The 18,752-nt window shown below is 36.8% G+C and overlaps 1 protein-coding gene across 2 annotated transcripts in view; it reads right to left on the bottom strand.

Moving 5' to 3' along the window:
* Positions 1–2,097: 2,097 nt before the first annotated feature.
* PDE7A (phosphodiesterase 7A) overlaps positions 2,098–18,752 on the bottom strand; it is a 75,781-nt gene continuing 59,126 nt past the window's right edge. For both annotated transcript variants that reach the window (XM_050891277.1, XM_050891278.1), the window contains exons 4-13: positions 17,130–17,281; positions 15,382–15,445; positions 12,929–13,024; positions 9,725–9,825; positions 7,725–7,856; positions 7,308–7,399; positions 6,519–6,663; positions 5,554–5,650; positions 4,438–4,518; positions 2,098–3,068 (exon numbers count right to left, since the gene is read on the bottom strand). In XM_050891277.1, the coding sequence (XP_050747234.1) occupies positions 2,857–3,068; positions 4,438–4,518; positions 5,554–5,650; positions 6,519–6,663; positions 7,308–7,399; positions 7,725–7,856; positions 9,725–9,825; positions 12,929–13,024; positions 15,382–15,445; positions 17,130–17,281 (1,172 nt within the window). In that variant the 3' untranslated portion in view covers positions 2,098–2,856. The remainder of the gene's footprint in view (positions 3,069–4,437; positions 4,519–5,553; positions 5,651–6,518; positions 6,664–7,307; positions 7,400–7,724; positions 7,857–9,724; positions 9,826–12,928; positions 13,025–15,381; positions 15,446–17,129; positions 17,282–18,752) is intronic.

The following is an 18,752-nucleotide window of genomic DNA, read 5'->3' as shown; positions in this document are numbered from 1 at the left end:
CTTGTTTAACGGTCTCTCCATCCCCTGGGACACTGGGTTCCCCTGACAGTCCCTTGGTGTGGCACAACCATCCCCCTCCCAGAAGGCCACAGCTTCAGAACAGCTAGCCCAGAAAACCTCTGCTGAAGTTTTCTTCTTTCAGAGACAAAACCTCTGTTGAAAGTGTTTCAACTTACTTACGTTATTGTAAATGTCAAGAGTTCAAATGAAGTAACTCAGTCCAATTAAATCATTACCTTGTAAAATTTAGGATATCCCTTGACCTATTAAGCTAGGCTAAAACATGAGAAAAACCCACACCAAACATTGTCCGTTGGAACTGCTGATGTGAGGTGCAGGTATCGGGCACCCCAGAAATACAAAAACATGTGGCAAGCCTTATTAGTGATGTAAAATTACGGTAAAAGAAATCTCATCTGCACAAGAAAATGAAATCACAAAGCTGCCATCAAATAATTTATTTTATACTTTTCTGTACCTTAATTTGTATCTTTCTACTTGAAATCTTTTACATACACAGTGCCAGTGCCCACAGAAAAACATCTCAAGCAGAAGTACTCAAACTAAGGACATTCATGCACGCTGGGCAGAGACCTTAGACATAACGTAAGGCCTGTTTGTGTCTGGCTGTGTACGTGAGCGAATAGTGCGGCCCACTGGGAGCAGATCTACAGATTAAAACCATTTATGGTGGGGACCCGGCCTCTGTCCCTTAACGCATTTCTGGACTCATGCCGTTACCTCTTTGTTCTGGCAGCTGCAAACACCACTGGCAAGTATCGCCCTTCCAAAGACAACTTGTTAAAATAAGGCTTTTCTGTTACTGCAAGTTATAGCCAAAGCTCATTATCCCGTTTGATCCTTCTCTGTTGAAGTCAGACAACAGCAAGAACTTGCACTGACAGCAAAGGAAGGAAGTTCACGCAGGTTCAAAAAAATGGTTTCATTATAAATTTATTTCTTTAAACATGGCCACTTTGAGATTAATGATACTACTTCAGGGAACATAAAAGAATAATAAACAACTTAATTTTAGAAGGGAAACAATCAGGTAAGTCAGGATTTGCTTTTCAAACAGTGAAAGGCCAAGCTCCAAGAGGCAATAAATTTTGGCATATGAGGACTGGTATTTTCAAATCCAAAAGTTGGCTTAGTTTTACAGTGGAAGCTGACTGCAACCTTAGCTACCTTTCCATAATGCTCGACTCGGTCGTAACTTAAATGTACAGGAGCATAATGTGAAAAGATTTTTTTTTATTAATTAAAAGTTAACAGCAACAGGCACATATTAAAATGAATACGGCAAAGCCTTTACAAATGGCTTTACGCTGAAGCTCTCTCCCAAAAATGGCTGTTGCAACAAACTGTAAACAGAATTAATAAACAGTCTTTTACAATAATAACAGGGAAATACAAATGAACTAAAAGAAAGCACCAGTTTCTCCAACTAGATTACAGTTGTGCTTACTGTACTTAAAACAATGTAAAACAAATTACAAAAATGGAATGTTTTAAGTTTAAAATTAGTCCTTTAATTTTGTCCTAAAAAACATTTTCTCCTTTTCCCATCAAAAACCCATTAGTGGGTAATGTTTCAGTAGAGGGAGGAATACGTAAACAATGCACTTTTTTTTATTATTATTTTTCAAATCAAAAACAAATTTGGTCACTTAGCTTTGTGCATAGTTTAAGGCATCTGTAGCAATTTGTTACAGTTTCCTCCCCAATGTGGCTGTTCATGAAATTGTCACATTCTAAAAGAATAAATAAAATTAAAAAAAAAAAAAAAATGTTGCCGTTCAAACCCTTCCCGGTACCCTCCCGCCCTCCCCCGTCCCAAACATACTCACACACCCACACATACACACACGCTGCAGCGAAAGGGGCATTTGTACCCTTGTTCTGAAGGACACGCTTCCCATCCCACTTTATTTCAGATTGGCAAATACCCTGAGCTGATTATGGTGTTTAGACATTCCACCTTTTTCTTGCATGTGCAGTTCAAGTGTACAATAGTGAAAACAACATGCGATGTTTCCACTGCAGAATCGCAATGCAGTTCGGACGCTTCCCACCCCCACCCCCGCCCCTTCCCTTCCCAAATTCAGAAGTGTTTTCCGCCGTTAAAAAAAATTGCATTCCCATATAGCACTGGAGTAAAGCTTGGCTGTGCTCTATGATGAATGCTCAGTTCCCAGTGCACAAACAAAATTATGGCAAATGGGAGGCTTTTCTGGCATCCAAAGAAACAAGAGCTGCAGTCTCTGATTTGATCTTTTTCTTTTAAAAAAAGCAAAAAAACCAAGTTAGTGGTTCCTTCACAGCCATGCGCAAAGGTTAAGTCTAGAACCAATAGTTTCAGAGTACATTTGTAAACATCAAGTCTTGCCAGAGGCAGCAGAGGATGGGCACTTCACATTTCCGTATTAAAACAGGGACTGAGTGGAAGGTATGCTTTGAACACATTTATGCAAGTCTTGCTAAATTCCAAGGAAGTGGAACAATCCGTCTCAAGTCTTAGATTTGAAGACCGTATTCCAAATTTCACCAAAAAGACAAAGCCGTGTGGCACAATGAAGCTTTCGTACTGTTCCTCCAAGGCTCAGTCACTGCTGTGCTTTGCATATTCAAGGTTCCGAACGAAAACCAACTGAGGCGTATGCATATTGCTCTATGTTCAGATCTTGCAGTTTAAAAAAATTCTGGTTCAAATGGTCTGTGTCAAAGGAAAACTTGGAAATAAATAATGCTGGCATCATTTTACCATTTTACTAAAACCTTGGGCTGGCAAGTATCTCCTTTAATCCAACTGTGCAGATACCAAGAGAAGAGGCAGTTTTGTCATGAAGATTGAGGTCAGGACAATCGAGGTTCCTGAGGTAATATGTCTGAGTCCATTTCCTCAAAAGCGGGGTCAACATCGTCACCACTGCCAGACTGTTCCCTCTGCACTCCCTTCCAGCTAGCCTTGTTCAGTCCCAGGTGGCCAAGCATCGTCTGCGACAGCCTGGTGTTTGAAAACCGGGCCCACTCCCCAAACAGTGGTTCCACTAAGTAGGTCATAAACCCTTCGAAAACAAGCAAACATATCCAAGTGAAAAAAACAGGGCGGGGGGGAAAAAAAAGAATACTCAAACTAAATACTTTAAATAAAATTTACTAGCAAAAAATAAACAATGCATCAGACTACTCTTCTCCAACGTGCATTTAAAAATTCATTTCAATATTTAGGGCATCTTTACAAAATAATCTCTCAAAATGTAAAAGATTTTACTGGTCAGTCAAAAGAACAGCATTATAGTGGATTACAAATTAACCTCCTTTCTTTCACAATGACCAAATAAAGGAAAATATTGGAGAACATTGGGGGGAGAGGGGGAATCTAAACATCAGCAACTAAGTCACACAAATTAATTTAAAAACCCTAAATTTCTAAAAGAAAGATTTTATAACAAATCACCCCATAGACAGTCTGAACGATATTACACAGGGGGGGGAAAAAGAAGATATTCTTTTCACAATATTAAGCTGACTAAAAATACTTAAAAATATAAATTACAGAAACCAAAAGGCCACAAAACATCAACACACAAACATTTATATACATGTTTGTGTGTATGCACATGTGCGCTTATTTATAGTGTCTATTTCCATGAACCAGAAATTCAATGGTAAGACAACCAAAATTGAATCTGTCAATTACAGAAACGTATGATTTTCTAACATTCTAAATTAAAACAGTGCAGCTGATTGAACAGATCAGTTTTTGTCTCTAATTTAAAGCGCTAATTCATACTGTGCTTGTGGTTAAATTTATTCTTTTCTTTACTATGTTTTTAACTGAGTCCCATTCAATCTACATAAGCAACTTTATTAAAAATAAGTACAAAAAGTCATTTTACTACTTTAAATCCAACTCCAGTTAGCAAAAAAACCAAATATAATGGCTATTCACTGTTCTCCATCAAATCTCTGCCCACCACCCTTCTTAAGGCTGCATTTGAAAGGTATGCTAACATTCCAGAAAGCTAAACCCAGAAAGCTGGAACCCTGTTGTGGCAACCTCGCTGCGAAAGGCACCCGAGACTGCATGGGCAAGGGGAATGAACCCTCCTCTTCCCAAACTGGCCACTTCAGATGAGGAAAGTTCTGGGCAGCAGCACGGAAAAGTCAGACAGCTGCTTCCCATGCTGTACCTGCTCTGTGAGGAAACAGAGGGGCTTCGGTCTTCCAGCACTGTCAGTGCAGCACCCTTCATAAACATTCAATTCAAGGGCGAAATGTTATATAGCAAATGTAAAAAAATGGCTCTTTGTAACGAAGTGCTGCCACGCACACACACAGAGCAGGTACAACCTCTAGGAAACTTATCTAAAAGGTACTTTTTTCAAACAGCATCCTGAAGAAATCTACTGAAATAAACTGAACTGCAGTTACCAATCTGGATGTTGGCAATAGTTTCTGTCTGTCGGTCACAAAGTGGACTCACACCCAAGTGATACTTTTTTTCAATATCTCCTAAAGAAACAAAAGTATAATACAACTGTTAAGTCGTCAAGTCCAGCCCCAAATGGAGTTAGCAAACACTAATCGAGGTGAGTTGTGCAAGTTGCTTAACAAGGACGGTATCTTGCAGCTGGCTGAATGCATTTACTTCTCTCCCCCATCTCCCAAAAAAACCAAGTAGGTCTGTCAGTGAGACTAACAGTACTTTGTATTTTTCATCAAACAGTAATTAAAGAAAAAACATCAAATCACAGGTTTCCTGAAGGATTAACATACTTCCTTGCAAAACCTCCTAGACTGCCATAGAAATGACAAATTAAAATCCCCCCTTAGCAATATGGAAGAGAATAGCTTAGCCTTCAGAAATTTCTCACTAAAGGCGATTTGTTGTTCTGCTTCGCCATCACCTTTGCCTAAGAATAAGCTTCACATGATTAGCACCAAATAAAGCAGTCTGTTCCCCATTTATCGTATCCATGCACAAATTAGCAGGTCTCAAGCCAGCTAAACTAGCCTTAAGAAAGGAGAAGCACACTGTATTTTATTAGTAAAACCATTTAATAATAATGGAGAAAATTCACTCCATTTGTCAATTAAAAGCTTTATTAACTGCTTACATAAGTAAGTAGCCTTAACTGCATGGTAACTAAAAATCTCCTCCCTAGCTCTGACCTGCTTACCAACAGGCCTCACAGCTAAAGTTTAAATATGGAGGATACATGATGAATATATTTCATAATTTACTGAAACCACTAGGTAAATGTAAAGTGAGCATAATTATTCATCTGAAGCACCTTTCAGGCTGAGGGATCTATTGCACCAGCCATTCTAGATTCAGATTCTAAGCAGATTCTTCACTGGGTTTTAGTAACACTGACCTTTTGCAAGAAGTACAACCCATGAAAGTAAAAAAATCCCATACTGTACTGTAAGTCTCTATTAGTCCTAAATATAAATCCCTTTATTTGCAAGCAGCTGTGACTCATGGTTGCTCTCTCCACAGTATAAATACATTATGTACCAACAGATACTTCTACTCTTACTTGCCTTGATGGAAGAACTCCTCTGTTACTTTTTCACTCCACTGCTTACTCAGCTCCCACGTCCGACATGGATTACAAATATCAGCACACTTCAAAGCCATCTAGTAAGTTAACATACAGCGTTAGATTACCTCTCCCTCCAACAGAAGCATCTGTAATTATTTATTTCCTGACAGCAGATTATTTTAAGTTTTGTGAATAACAAACCTACCTACCATTTGTGCTTCTCTCTAAAGTTATGTTCTATAATCATATTTAAAACACGCTCAGGGAACTATCAGATCTCATGATCATCTCTGAGTAATATGGAAATTCAGTCAAGTCCAAGTATTTCAGGGGCACTATATTTAGTATATTCACTAGTACAGGAGACAACAATAAATTCAGAAACAGAAAGATCAAGGTAAGCAAACAGTATTTTGCATTTCTGGCTCTGACGTTCCCATTTTTAATAATGGTTTGCACAGGACCGAACTTATCTGTTTGTCCACTTTCTTTTATAGTCCAGAATATGAACCCAATAATAAAAATTTCTATAAACTTAAAGAGACTCTCAAGGCTTTTGTTTTTAAAGCTTGCTACACCTCTCTCTAGCACAGCTGCAAACCGGTTCACAATAATAGCGCTCCCCTTTCTTGAAACAGCTTCTGACAAAGCATTTCACAGTTCTGAGACTGCACTGGAGTCATCAGAAGAACTAAACCTTGTCTTGGAAACACAACTCTCCTTGGTTTAGCAGCTCTAAGTTATCAGATTTACCAATACACAACATCACTTGGGAGAAGTGCTGGCAGGGGGGAGACTGAAGTGGAAGGAACAACCTTTTTGTAATGAAACAAAATGACTAAAAGGTATTTCTACTTAATTTTGAAAGTAGGAGATAGCCTGGAAAAAGTAGTATTTAGCATATTAAGTAAAGTATTTTTGATGCTAAAATGATGTTTTCAAAAACATTACCAAAAAGATCACCTGTAAAATGAAGTGACGATGGTTCGCATTCTCTAAACATAGGTCTCCTCTATCCAAATGGGATCGAAACATGGACAGATACTCATTTTGCTGACTGATGTCTGTGGCAAGAATGAGATCACCTATCTGGCTTTCCATCAGCTGCCTGAAATTAGTGATACCAAACATTCAAAAAGCATAACAAGAACAACAGCCATCAGTAGATTTACATGTCTTTTTATCATATTCATTATTATACAAATACAAGTCACAAGCTTTATAATGAGCATTTTCACTGAACTGTTTCTTTTTTTGTGTTTTCCCTCTCTGAAAAATTTCTACAGCAGCCATAGAAGTATCAGGATGTTTCACTGGCAGCTTTCAGGAAGCCTAAAACAGTTTTTAGGTTGTGCCCCCGTTCCCCCCCCCCCGCTTTTTTTCCCCTTAAAAATGCACACACTAATTGTTTAAAGCTTATTTCTTGTTAAAGTAGGTGAAGAGGGTCTATTTTAAACTGCAGTTGTGGTGGCAGAACAAGAAAAGGCTGCCAATTTTAATCTGAACAGGTGCTTGACTATATGAATACACTTCTTCAGTGTGCTCGCAGTAAATGTTATTTTCCAAATATCACATTGCACCATGAACTGCTCTACTCCAACAGCATGGTATCCGGGAATTCTTAAAATAGATCATAATCTATGTTTTGTATTCAGAACTGCCATGCAATAATTTAGCTTGTTTTGCAAGGCTGTCTTTCTTAAGTGACAGCTTACATCTTAAAGTAATCTATACTATTCTGTGTAAACATACCTGTTTTCTAATGACATATGTGCAAATAAACCAGACTCTCTCAGCAACCCCACTGCTGATCTCCAGTGATGGTTCTCTAATACTGAGGTATTCTGCAAATGAAAAGGGTATCACAGGTATCAATCAATGACTTTTTCTTAAACTGAAGAGCTATGTACTAAAAGCACTACCAGACAGTTTCATTGGGTTTTGGGGGTGGTGTTTTTCTTTCTTCTTTTCTCTTTTTTCAAGGAGGTTAAAACTCACAAATCCTGAATACTTTGTTAGCCTGCACATTTTTTTATCCCAGGGGCATGGAAACAATGTCTGGATTCAAACCTACCACTAGCTAAACACATCACAATTTAGATTCCTTTTCTGTACTCCTCAGGCATTCTCCAAATCTGGTTTTAACGAAACAACCGATTTTGTCCTTACCTTATATAAAGTTGCTAAGTAATGGTTTGTTTTAATTAGGAAAGGTTGGTTAACACCTGGGTGATCCAAATCATGTGTGGCAGCTGCTATTAAACTGAGCAGAACATCCCATGGAGTTAAAGATTTGGAAAGCTGTAAGATAATAACAACAAATGTAATTCTGTTAGCAATGCAAGTGTGCCCTTAGAAAAAGGGCATGGGTGTCACATTTTTGTTTTTCTTTTTTAGTAATTAAAAGACAATAGAAACTCAGACAAAACTTCAATAATGTAACACTATATTCCACTGACTTTTCACAGTATTTCCCCCCCAAAAGCTACAAAATGTCAACAATGGTTTGAGCATCATTCTTTCTGAAGGGGAAGGTTCAGTCTTAAAAAATGCTGGCATGCAAAATGCTACTTTCTGGCTGGTAATGAAGTACTATTTCTAACCAGATCCTGTAAAAGCAGCAAATTCTTAAAATTAGCTCTCCATCTCACTTACTGAGTCTGTCTGTATGTGTCAATTCTGCTTTAAATACAGAGTATATTTAAAAAAACAAACCATAAAAACCTTTCTTAAAAGGAAGAAACTAATTACGCAAAATTATATTTCAAAGTCTACCAGGAAAAGAACTGAAGGAGGAAAATCTGCCAAAAATAAATATTTTCAAGAAGTATGTGCATGTTGATTAGCTCAGCATGAAACTGCATGGACTTCTTTTCCCTGTTCATAGCTGTTACTACTTCTGGTTGGGAGGTGAGTTAAAATCAGTAATAAAGTCTAGCTTGCACTACAACAGAGAGGACAGTTCTGCCTGCACAAAAGTGAAATGCAGCAAACACCCTACGCTGACAGAAGTTTATATTCCCTGTTGCATTTGCCATCTATCATGCCTCATATGTTTATAATGTACTCTGGTGCAACAGAACCAGTAGCTGTATATGTTACTAAAAATACAAAGTCTATACTTGTATCCGAAGCATTACAAAACTTCCATCACGAGTATTAAATAAAAAATGCTCAGAGCTTCCAAACTGCATGCCATTAAAAAAGCTCATCATGTATCAGCTCTGATTTGGCTCACTGCACCAACAATTGATCTGAGAGCAGCACTGAGAAACTGAGTGGGAGGAGTGGGCAAAGAGCCTCTGAAAAACATCCATGGAGCCAGAACTTACTTGTTTTTACCTCAGAAGCAGAATAAAGAGCTATGCTATTCAAGAGAATACCAGATTGGTGATAATCTGCATCAAGGTAGACAACTTGTCTCAGCTGGCTAGAGATCACTACAGTTTTCAATTTAATACAGAAGGATAGGATTTAGCCCTGAAGTTGTCTAAGACGTCGCTTACAGCAGACTGCCAGCAGTCCAAGTAAGAAGAAACAAACACTCAACTAGCTCAGCTCCTTAAGGTCTGTCACACTGCTGTTTTTTAGAAAGAAAGGCCAAAGAGAACTCCTGAAGTCTTGCTTTAAGGTGCCTCTAGTAGAAGCATGCTATTCATTAACATCAAAGATGAGCAACGCAAGGGTAACGGTAGTTTCTGGAGAAAAAAAAAACACCACCAAACAAAAAAAAAAAAACAACCAAACACCACCCCAAACCACAAACACACAGGTTTATTATTGCCAGCTCTGACTCAGGCTGCAATTCTATGTATATGTCTTGGGGCACAAGGCTATGTTAAACAGCTGCAATCTTAATCAATTCCCTACTCTGGTTGAACATGAAGTCACACAAAAGGCAATGCCAGCTCAGAAGAGGGGAAAAAAGAAAAGCATACTGCTAAGTGTGAACCCACAGCCTCAGCAACATGGAGAGTCATTCCCTGCCTTTTTGTGTTCAAAAGTGGTTTTTATTGGGTTTTTAGGTTTGTTTGCTTTTAATAAAAAGTATGTGTATGTGCATATACACATACATGGATGTATGTGCACACGATCCATTTATATGCACACACACAAATAGATATATTTCTGTATGTACATGTGATGTAAAAGTGAGAACGCTCCCTTACCTTGGGCTCTTTTAAGTAACAGTGCATGGCCTGAGTCACATCAGCAGCATGGACTGCATTATGATAAGGGTTTTGACTGTGATAATCTTCTTGAACCATAACTGCAGGAAAATAACAAATATCCAAATTTAAATAAAATAGCAATTTTTTCAAGTACCATTTTATATGTCCTTGTTAGGCACAGAAATATGCAGTGTCACAAGTTACATACACATAAAAGCATCAAAGTCAATAAATCATCAGTTGAACCACGACACAGGTATAAAAGATTTTTATGTGAAGAAACAGTATTTTCTAAAGGAAATCAACTACATGTAAAGTCATCTCAGAGCAAAAATTAAACAACTTGAAATCAATATATAATCTGAGATACTTTGACTTTGAGAACTTCCCAGGAAAGGCTCCCTTTAATAATCTAGCCTGCCTGAATGTTGAGGCAACCTGGAATACAAAATGAAGATGATACTATTTACCAAAGCATCAGGATGACTTCATATCATGCCTTGAAAACAGACAGGATCAGAGGAATTAGGCACTGCTTTCCTGTCATATGAAGTGCTTTTCTTTCCCCTTCAGGAGAGTGGTCATGGAAAGCCACCTCTACATAGTTTAGGCATCTTCTCGTATTCAGGCAAATTTAAGCCTATATGCAATTTAGAAAAGAATCTCATTTAGATGATGCTCTGACTAACCACTCCTAGATTTAATATTCCCTATTTAATGTCTTTCTTGCTTTCCTCCTCCTTCCTCCATCTTCCTGGCTGTCTTTAAACATTATAGGTAAATACTTTAAAGGACATCAACATTAGCTTGAGTATGTAGAGTGAAAGAACTATAATGTTAAAAAGGATGGAGGGGGAGAAGATCTGAAGCACAGCAATCAAACTACATTCTAAAGTTTTGCCTGATATGACACATTAGCTCTTTCAAGCAAACCTCAACAGAACATCTTCCTGGCTGACTACAGTCTGTCAGTCCCATTCAAACAAACATGCCCACAACCTCTTTTCCTACTCAGTTTACAAGCCAGTACCCTCCATGTAATTGTGACTGTAATATTAAAGCATTACTGCCATGGTATTTGTGAAAAGCTGTGGTTCATGAAAAGTCAAAATACTGTAACCATCGCAGCTATGCATAGCTGACAACCCATACAGAAAATAACAGAAGTATCTTTGGGCTCTATTAACCTGCAGTAGAACTCCCTTTCACCTATTACTCACATCCAGCGCACAAATGAGGATGTCTTTGGCTTACTCCTCAATTTTTTGTGGCTTCATAGGCTGGTCCAGCCGCCTGAAGTCTACAATTTTCTTAACTTATTTATTTTAATAAAGCAGACCTAGGACAATATTTTGATCACAGTTTGCCAGAACTAGAATGGCACAACAACTCTATGTTTCCAGGAATGTAGTACTTTGTATTTTCTCTCTCCCTGTTTGGGTCTGGAATAAGAACTTGAAAACACACAGTAGGAGGAGACAGATCTCCAAGTAACCTTTGGAAATCACAGAAAGGCTGTGTATGTGTATAAACAAACATAAATATACACACACACACATATGTGATATATATATACACATACAAAAATAAAATGTTGAGATCCTATTGAGGACTAAAATCAGATTTCTCTCCTTAAAAAGATTCCAGTAAGTTCTCAAAGTGAATTTTGTGTGGCACTGTGGACCACTTGAGCTGTCCTAGTCTTCTGGAATTTAATCTTCAGATTACTTTGGACTAGGGTATAAGAGGTAGCAAAAGAAAAGAATGAATCGGGTTCATGCTAAGAAGCTGTATTTGGAGGAAAGGTTCCTTGACTGGACATATGGGCTAGGACAGAGCTAAGAAATGTTTTTCTTACTGCTATTAAGTAGAAGGCATTAACGAAAAGGGAAAGGTGGTGAATTTCAAAGCTAGAATAAAATTTTGCCTTCTTCCAAATCTAATCTCATTTTAGTGACTTATGGCTTTGAGTAGTCATATGTAGTTAAGACTATTGTTATCTTTTGATAACCAGTGAACTAATCCAGTCATTCCTAAGATCAACTGGTCTTTCAAGTACTGTCATTTGCTAAATCTCAACTAACCAGAAAATAAGCAAGATGAGAAAGACAAAACACACTCAGTTACAACTTGAGTAGCCTGAGATCAGATTTCTATAATAATTTTCTTCACATTCCAATGTATCAGTTCTCAAGGTCAGCTGATCTACCTTTTTGAAACTGGAAGGAATTGAGTCCACTTTAAAACATGTAATGCAAGACAGAACTGAAATTTTTTAAAAGCTGAAAGAGAACTAAATGATGAAAACAAAAACATTCCCTTATTTGAAAGGGGAGAAAAGCCTTCCAAATGCGATTTCTCCCCTGTTAAATGACAAGCTTTGTAACCACAAAATTGTTTCCTCTGAAATGGTGAAAGCCTGCTAACAGGGACCAGAAACTTGTTTCTCCTGCTCAGTTAAAAAAAAGCATCCCACTCCACAAAATTAAATAAAAGGTACTGTCACAGAAGAACTGAAGGAAGGAAGTCTCACACCAGCATCCGTGTCTATGGTACAGGGAGGCAGAAAGACAGCTCTTTCAGCTGTCAAGTAAAAGTACCACTTGGTTCGAATATTCTACATCTTATTGACAATTCTTTCCATTGAAGCATTCCAGTGCCGCAGGCCCAAACATTCAAGTAAAATTGTATTGCACTCTGTCTATGGAGAAAATATGCCCACAGTACAGTGCTTATTTGTAGGAGAGTTAGAGCAAGCATGAGATAGCATCAAATTGGCACCATTAAATATGGTCAAGCCGGCATGTTCAATACAGTTAGGAAACTATATCATGAACTTCAGAAATTAAGATTAAAACAGAACTGAAAATCGAAACAAAGAAAGGAGCCGCCTAGCCTTTCCCAATAAAAATGTCACACATTGTCACATATATTCCTGATTATTTAGATTTAATAAATACAATACAGCATCTGCTACAGAACTACTGAACTTGTTTATACTTCCTTGGATTCAGCATGGAGATTTCTATACTCATAGAAACTTTGAGTGATTGTCTCAATCAATATAATTTAAATCACTGCACAATCTGGACTGCATCAGTACTCTTCAAACCTTATTGCTAAACTATAACCAGCACTTCAGTTAAGGTATAAAAATGCGGATAAACAGCAATATTCATCATAATAAAAAGCTGTATTTACCCAAAAATCTACGAAGTTTCATCGTATCTAACTGGAAGTGTTCAATTAGTCCATGAAGATTAAACAGATGAAAGGTTAAGCTGACTAGACTGTTTCCTAAAAATAAGATGAAAATACTAATTCATTGGAAGCCATGAAATCAGTGACTCTTTCATAAGAAATGTATTATTTCAAACAAATTGGTCACAAAAATTATACAAACAAATTTCTCTACACCGATTTATGATAAATATTTACATCTTACTGCATGACAAGATTCCATTAGCTATCTCCTCTAGTAATCACCAGTGGTTTTGCATAACTATACTGCATTCACCAATTGTCCGCTGTCAACTGATAGGAGGAAAATGTTACTGAACATTGAAAAAGCAACAGGTTTCAATGCGCAAACCAGTTACAAAGGTATTCAACTTCATAAATATCATGATGCAACATATCACAAACAGACATACAGCTTAAAACCAAATACAAAAATAACCAGGCAAAGAAAAAAGCTAACAAACACTACTGATTAGCATACATTGTACATATGCTGTCTCTCATTTTCATCATGTATTTTGCTAAACTACTCCCTATTTCACCCAGAACTCAAAGAAAAAGTTTTACGTTTCTCTAGGAAATGTATACTATTACAAGCTTACAATATACTTTGCCTACTCATAGCTATAATATTATAATCAGTTGCAGTGGTAAAACAAGTAAAACTGTAAGAGACAGAGAAACAGTCTGCGTATGTTTACTTGAAATAGCTTGCCCGTTATTTACTCTGCAAACAGTATGTAGTGGCAGATAAGTCAGTTTTGGTATATTGACTCTGACAACCTTCATTTAGCAGGAATTAAGGAACCTTGCACACACAGAAACTGAGGTACAAAAGAACAAAAATTTCTGCTAAATCTAGCTTATTACTAGGCTTAATGTATTCGCATGTGCATGCCACTTCCTCACAATAAGACATGCAATTCTTTGAACAACATTTACTGAGTATTCGTTTCTTACAGGCTCGTCCAGGTCAGCTCATCAAGCAGTTTTATATACAGCATTCTTCCCTTATAAACTTTCAAGAACAAGACTGCCTGTTCAAACTGTCCTCCTAAAATGACTAAATTAGGATGCAAAATGGATGGTATAGGAAGGCTTCCACAACAGAAGCTGTACTGGTAGTATCTAAAATGTATTTGAAAAAAGCATATTTAAAAGGTAGAGAAGGCCTCTTAGAAGAAGGATGACTTCAGATTACTCCTATCTGATAAACTAATCCAAAACAAGCTATGCTTACAAACAAGTTAACTTACACACATAGCTTTTTCTCATTCATTTATCTAGTCTAAAGTTTATCATTATCTATAAAACATTCTGTTTTTAAAAATCCTCGCTGTTTTTATTTTTTCTATCCATTTTCTGTATTAAATCAAACTGTGAGGACACTACTTTTACAATAGATTAAGCCAAGCATCCCTTCAACAAAACAGGAGAGAAAATTACCTTTTGGCACCACATCTTCCTTTCTGAACTTCAATTTCTCTTTCTGCCAACTTTAAACACTCTAACCGCATCTCTGCTACCAACTCCATTTGACTGATGTAAAACCTGCAGGAGCTGCCCTCCATTTGCTTCCCACACTGGCATAAATCTCGCCATGATGCTGGACTCGCTCATCTCCTTCTTCCATTCTATTCAAAACTCAGCTTCCATTGCTGTGATTATAATACAAAACTTCACCCTGCCCACAGCAGCAGCCCTCCCTCCTCCTTTCCAGCACACTTACAGATCTCTTTTCTAACTGTCTGTCCATAACTTAAACAATACTCGATTCGATTTTTTTTTTAACCAACTACTTCTGTAGTTCCTACCACTATTCATAATGGGTGCACAAAACTAACCATAACATTCTCCTCTTTTTTGTATTTTGTGCAAGCTATGCATACAGCAGCTTCTGTCTGCTCAACTCCTAATTCTCTAGGTATTCTATTATATGTCGTAATTACAATGCATTCATACCAACACGCCTTCTTGTTGTACTGTAAAGTAAGAACTATTCTATCTAACATTAAATTTATCAGAAAAATACTTGTTCAATATAAATGGCCTTTTAGACACAACCACATAAATTACCAGCACTCCATAATTAAAAAAACCCACTGTTAGCAAAATTATTTGTTCACTTCCATCAAATTACTACTTCAAAGTACTAAGAGAGAACAGCAACCTACAAAGTACAAGAAAGGCCTCTTCTACAAATGAATGATTATTATCAGTACTGATAGTAACGGTATTTTAACAGAGTGGCCAAGCAAACTAGGATTTAGATTAAAGACTCTTAAATCAAAAAAGTACTACCTGACGAAATTTGTGCTTTTTAGTGAACAAGCAATCACATACCGCAACATAAGAGCAATAGTTAAGTTATGCTAAGAGATAAAACACAAATGAAATAGCAAAAGTAAACTCACCATTTGTCAGTCTATCAAAAAGAAAAATATCAAAATTCCAATTTCCAACCTTCTCCAGCATACACTGAAAGAAAACATAAAAGTTGTCATTTTTTTCTCGGTATATGCCTATCTTCCTGTAGCCCAGAGGAGTATTTAAGATTTCAGAGACAGATGCAAGTCTTAGGATTTCTACATACAAAAAATAGTATTAAAAGAATAATTAAATTTGTCTGATAACTGAAAAACTTTATATGTTACAAATTAAAAAACTGAAAATGACGAGAAGTGCCTTGACAGAACTGGTTGGAGATTTTCCCATCATCCTTCAGTCAATTTCTTAAAAGAAATAAGACACAATTTAAAACAATTAGGTTAAAACCAGAAACAGTATGACAGAATGACTCTGTATTCAGACTTCTTCCACTTTAATTTTTGCAATGAGCTAGTACATTAATCTGTGTAGTCCTTTACCTTGTTTTCTCTCTTTCCCTTGTTGTTTATAGAAGAGAAATAATATCTAGATGCTTTACTAGACATATGAGCCAAGCTTTTAATTTCTTTTTGAAGAAACTGGCTTTTGACTTTCCACCTCACTGAACTAGCACTTCTTCACAGCTGCTCCATGTGAACTGTTCTTCCAGCAACAGGCATGAACAAGAACAGCAAACAGCACTTGAGGCCTCACCAGAGTTCACCAGTCACAATCTTTGCCTCCCCTACCTCTATCAGAAATACTTGTCTAGCACATTTTACAACAGATACTTGCCTTCTCCTATTCTCATTAGATTGGTAGAGCTGTTTTGTGATCCAGTTATATGTTCTAGCTTTTCTCCACCAGCCACTAAAACTCCGCTACCAGAAGAAACAAGAGCATCAACAAGATCTTTTTACTATTAAATTACACGTACATTTTTAAAACCCATCCTCCAGGTCATCAGATTCTTCCTACACCACAGCCTGATCACGTTCAGCATGGATACATTTGTTGTATTATAAGTATATTCCTTTTCTGTGTCAAGATTACGAACAAAAAGAACTACATGCAATCAGTAAGACGACACAGCCTTTGGGATCTTGAATAACCTTTGCCTGCTCACTCCCCTTCAGCACTATCCATCCTCTGTCCCCAATAAACTAGCCTTGCGTCCAACTAGCTGTTCTCTTAGTACTGCCCGTCTTCCCAGTACCTGCTTTCCCTGCTTTACTGCAGCACAGGCATATTATAGCTATCACACTTTTCTTTTCTAGAAGAATTCCCTACCAAAGAAAAAGTCAGTTTGGCATAATAATCTTCTGATAAATCCATTTACTGCACTTTATTGAGTTTTCAGTAGTAGGTAGTCACTCTTCCAGATGTTCATTAGTGAGGTTAGATTAAAAATGAAAGGGAGGGGAACAGTCGTCCAAATTGCTCCATTACATTTCTTAAATACAGATACATTTTCCTTTCTTCACTTTTTCTTCAATTATTATTCACTAGAGTTATTTAAAAAAAAAAAAAAAAAAGCAAGCCACATAAGCTCTAAAAATCACCCCAGTAAACTTGTAGGCAGTAAAGGAGTTTGTGAGAAACCATGTAATTTTGGCTGGACTTTATTAAGATATATACATATATACACACACACAAAACAAATACATACACACATACATAAAAACATACATGCTTAAAAGTTGCATTTGGTTGCACTTTTAACATGAGATATAGTTATATACTAGAAAACATTTTAAAAAACATACTTTAAAAAAATAAAAATCAAGCAACCAACCTTTGCTTGTCCATTATAATCATCATCTAAAATGTTTGAAGAATTTGGAACAGTGATACCACGGAAAAAACGGGAAGATCTCAGGTATCGCTGGAAACTAAGCAACCTTCTCACATTTCTCGCAGACACAGACACCTCGATTTCAGAATTTGCTAAAAAAAAAAAAACCAAGAAAATAAATATTCTCTCTAAAAAACCTTTACCAAGACGACGACTGGTCAGGGAAGTTCGGTACAACAAAGGCAATGCGGGTTTTTTTGTATATCAAATGTTTCAGCCACAAATAGATATTTTTATTAATAGTAAGTACAGAGCCATGGCTTAGAAAATAAAGTTTTCTGTGTAAGCATCCTGTGATGAAAAACAAATATTTAAATCACAGCTGAAACGTATCTTTTTAAGGAATTCTATTATTGAAAGGACAGAAATATTATGGAAATTGTGTAAGACACACACAGTACTGCAAACAACTTCTTTTTGGAAAACTGCTCTCATGTATACATATCCAATCTGTGTCCCTAGCAAATCACATAAGATACATACACCAACAAGAGAATATCAGTAATTGTGTGTTGATACATGAGTTACAAGTAGATTTTGAGCATGTACAAATAACTTTTACACAGATTTTAAAGCTCAGAAATTCTCTTACCAGCAAAGTTTTAAACACACTCAAGTGATTTTGGTGCTTTTGTAGATAATTATGCTCAGAACCTCTCCTCTGCCAAACAAGTACCACATTTACGTTCACGGCATATGCAATCCCCTTTCCCAGTACAGTGACAACAGTACAGAAAATTGTTTTAGCCTGTTTTCAAAGATTAATCCAAATATTTTGCTTTACTCTTCTTAGGTTAACTGGTTTATTCAAATGACTGATGCTAGCTTATGTTCAATTCCACTTGATATGCTTGAAGCGTTTTAGAAACCTGAAGATCAAACTACACGTAGCTACAGTTTCTGTGCAACAGGCCAGATACTTTCATTCTGAATTATATAAGGCCAAATTTGGCCTTTACTTTCATTTCAGCAGTACCCCCAACAGCAGTTTTATATAACCAACAGAAAGCCAATAATCTTGATAGTCCCTCATTCTGCCCAAAATGACTAATGTTTAAAAAAAAAAAAAAGGAAAAAAGAAAAAAGAAAAAAGGTATTAAGTAAGGAAGTCAATGTAAACATGCTCTTTTCCAAAAATGCAGATCCTCAAAACCAACACAAGCCCAACTTTGTACTACAGACCTCTTGCCCTTCCAAGAACAAGGCATATTAGAAATCGGTGAAATAAGCAGTTACAATTTTTGTTCTTAAAGTCAGTCTAAAATATCGTACAGGGGAAGGTGTGGCCTTATTAACAACCTCAATTGAAAACCTCAGTAATTTCTAGTGAAAGCAGTTTAATTCTATATAAGATAAATCTTTTTCCATATAAATTCTTCTCCCTGCTGAAGTTCCAAAGTACTTTCTATTGTACATTAACTCATTAATACATTAATTTCCAATCTACACTAATAAAAGGCCTCTGAACAGAATTGACAATGGCACGAACATACAATATCTAATCAAATGCAGCAGCATTTCACATCAACAGTCTGCGCTAACAGAGATTAAATTGACAAAACC

The sequence above is a fragment of the Gymnogyps californianus genome, chromosome 2, assembly GCF_018139145.2.
Source record: "Gymnogyps californianus isolate 813 chromosome 2, ASM1813914v2, whole genome shotgun sequence".
NCBI classification, from domain to species: domain Eukaryota; kingdom Metazoa; phylum Chordata; class Aves; order Accipitriformes; family Cathartidae; genus Gymnogyps; species Gymnogyps californianus.
Note: the sequence above shows the minus strand (reverse complement) of the source record. Positions and strands in the feature narration are given on the sequence as shown.